Here is a 1481-nt window from a genome sequence, read left to right as displayed (position 1 = left end):
TAGTCGGTATGACTGTTCTAATATTTTAATTCACTTTCACATATTTTATTGTTAGATCTCAATCATGTAGACTTCATTCAAAATTCATAATTCAATTATTGATTGATGGTAGTATACGCGTATTTATCTGATTTTTTCTCCTTGACTGGATGATTTAAATGCTTTATTTGATAAGTTTCTTTAAAATACCTATGTCTATATGTTCCCAAAACGTACTCCGATCGATAATCCCTTTCGTTGAGAGAATGAATTCATCAGTGATGAAATATTCAATCTAAATTCTTAGCCAATACTACTATTTTCATCATTATAATAAATTTTAATTGGTTTACCATTAATTTTTAAATAATTATATAATTTATTAAATATATTTATTTATTTTTTAACAATATAATTCAATTCCGAAGGTCCGGGTCTCCAATGATCGAGCACAAAGCCCTGTGAGTCCGATCCCCGCATCGCGTCCCCTGTGGGCAGTTACTGCATGACAGACCGGCTTCGTAAATCGGGTACCCATCGATGTTCCCGGCCGGGCCGTAGTTACAGAACGTGAATGCGACGATTTTCGGTTCATCATTTGCTTTACGTACGTTCGTCATCTCCAAAATACCTCGATGCAGCGGCGATTCCTTCGTCTTCACTCTCACCGTAGTCGCGAAATCTTTAAACTTCGGAAACGTTGCCGTCGTCATGTACCTGGTCCTCCTTAAAATGTTCTCGCCGGTGACTCGCGTCGATGTGTTTGTCAAGTCTTCTGACGGTGTTGCTCTCCTGCGAAAACGCGAGCATGATTTTTTCGTGGCAGTACACAAAGCTTGAGAGCAACCAAGACGCCAAGTAGACGCCCAAGCTGCCGTTGAATACCAATGAGAATTGCATCCACCGGGGGCGCTACAGTTACCGTGCCTGAACGACCATACATGCTCTGACTGTAGCACCCGTGATCCCGAGAACCACGCTCCAACTGCGTCAGCCAATAACTGAGCTTCGGTAACTTTAGGAACTACGGGACGCACGTCCATGTTTTGAAGTGCATTAAACCTAATAGTATTCCTGCATTCGTCGTGACGTTTCTGACATTGACGCGCCCACAGTTCCGCCATCTCTTCGAGTTCGTAATCCCAATACATCTTCCTCATGTTGGTGGCGGGTGGTTGACCAGCTTCCAAGCCCATAGCGATGTTGTCTCTATGACGGTTGTGTAAAAGCAAAATCTGATATCTCATCCAATTAGTCATACCGGACGCATAAAGTCTCGGGCTCTGCTTATTGAAAGCGACACACATGGTATGCTGATTCTTCAAAGAACAGTCGGGGTGAGAACAATACTGTAAGTATCTGTCAGTATTATTGTCTTTACAAAGCATATTAACAAAGTAAAATGAACACAAAATTAAATAAATAAAACGCATTATTATAATCTATAATGGTTTTCTATAAAATGATTAGAAACAGTTGTCAAAGTTAATCTTGCCATAGTA

At 40.4% G+C, this 1481-nt stretch overlaps 1 protein-coding gene across 1 annotated transcript; it reads right to left on the bottom strand.

Annotated features, from left to right (window-relative positions):
* Positions 1 to 349: 349 nt before the first annotated feature.
* On the bottom strand, positions 350 to 1481 carry LOC101735879 (venom allergen 5). The gene is made up of 2 exons (XM_038014385.2): positions 1042 to 1481; positions 350 to 771 (listed from the first exon to the last, which is right to left on the bottom strand). The coding sequence occupies exons 1-2, from the start codon at positions 1410 to 1412 to the stop codon at positions 396 to 398; spliced, it is 747 nt and encodes a 248-aa protein (XP_037870313.1). The 5' UTR covers positions 1413 to 1481; the 3' UTR covers positions 350 to 395.

The sequence above is a fragment of the Bombyx mori genome, chromosome 1 (genome assembly GCF_030269925.1).
Source record: "Bombyx mori chromosome 1, ASM3026992v2".
Lineage (NCBI taxonomy): Eukaryota > Metazoa > Arthropoda > Insecta > Lepidoptera > Bombycidae > Bombyx > Bombyx mori.
This window is presented reverse-complemented; position numbering and strand designations above follow the sequence as displayed.

Coding starts and splice junctions, on each gene's coding strand:
- LOC101735879 (XM_038014385.2), bottom strand. CDS start 1,412: ATGCGTTTTATTTATTTAATTTTGTGTTCATTTTACTTTGTTAATATG. Junction 772..1,041: donor GAATGCAGGAATACTATTAG/GTTTAATGCACT, acceptor GCGTTTTCGCAG/GAGAGCAACACCGTCAGAAG.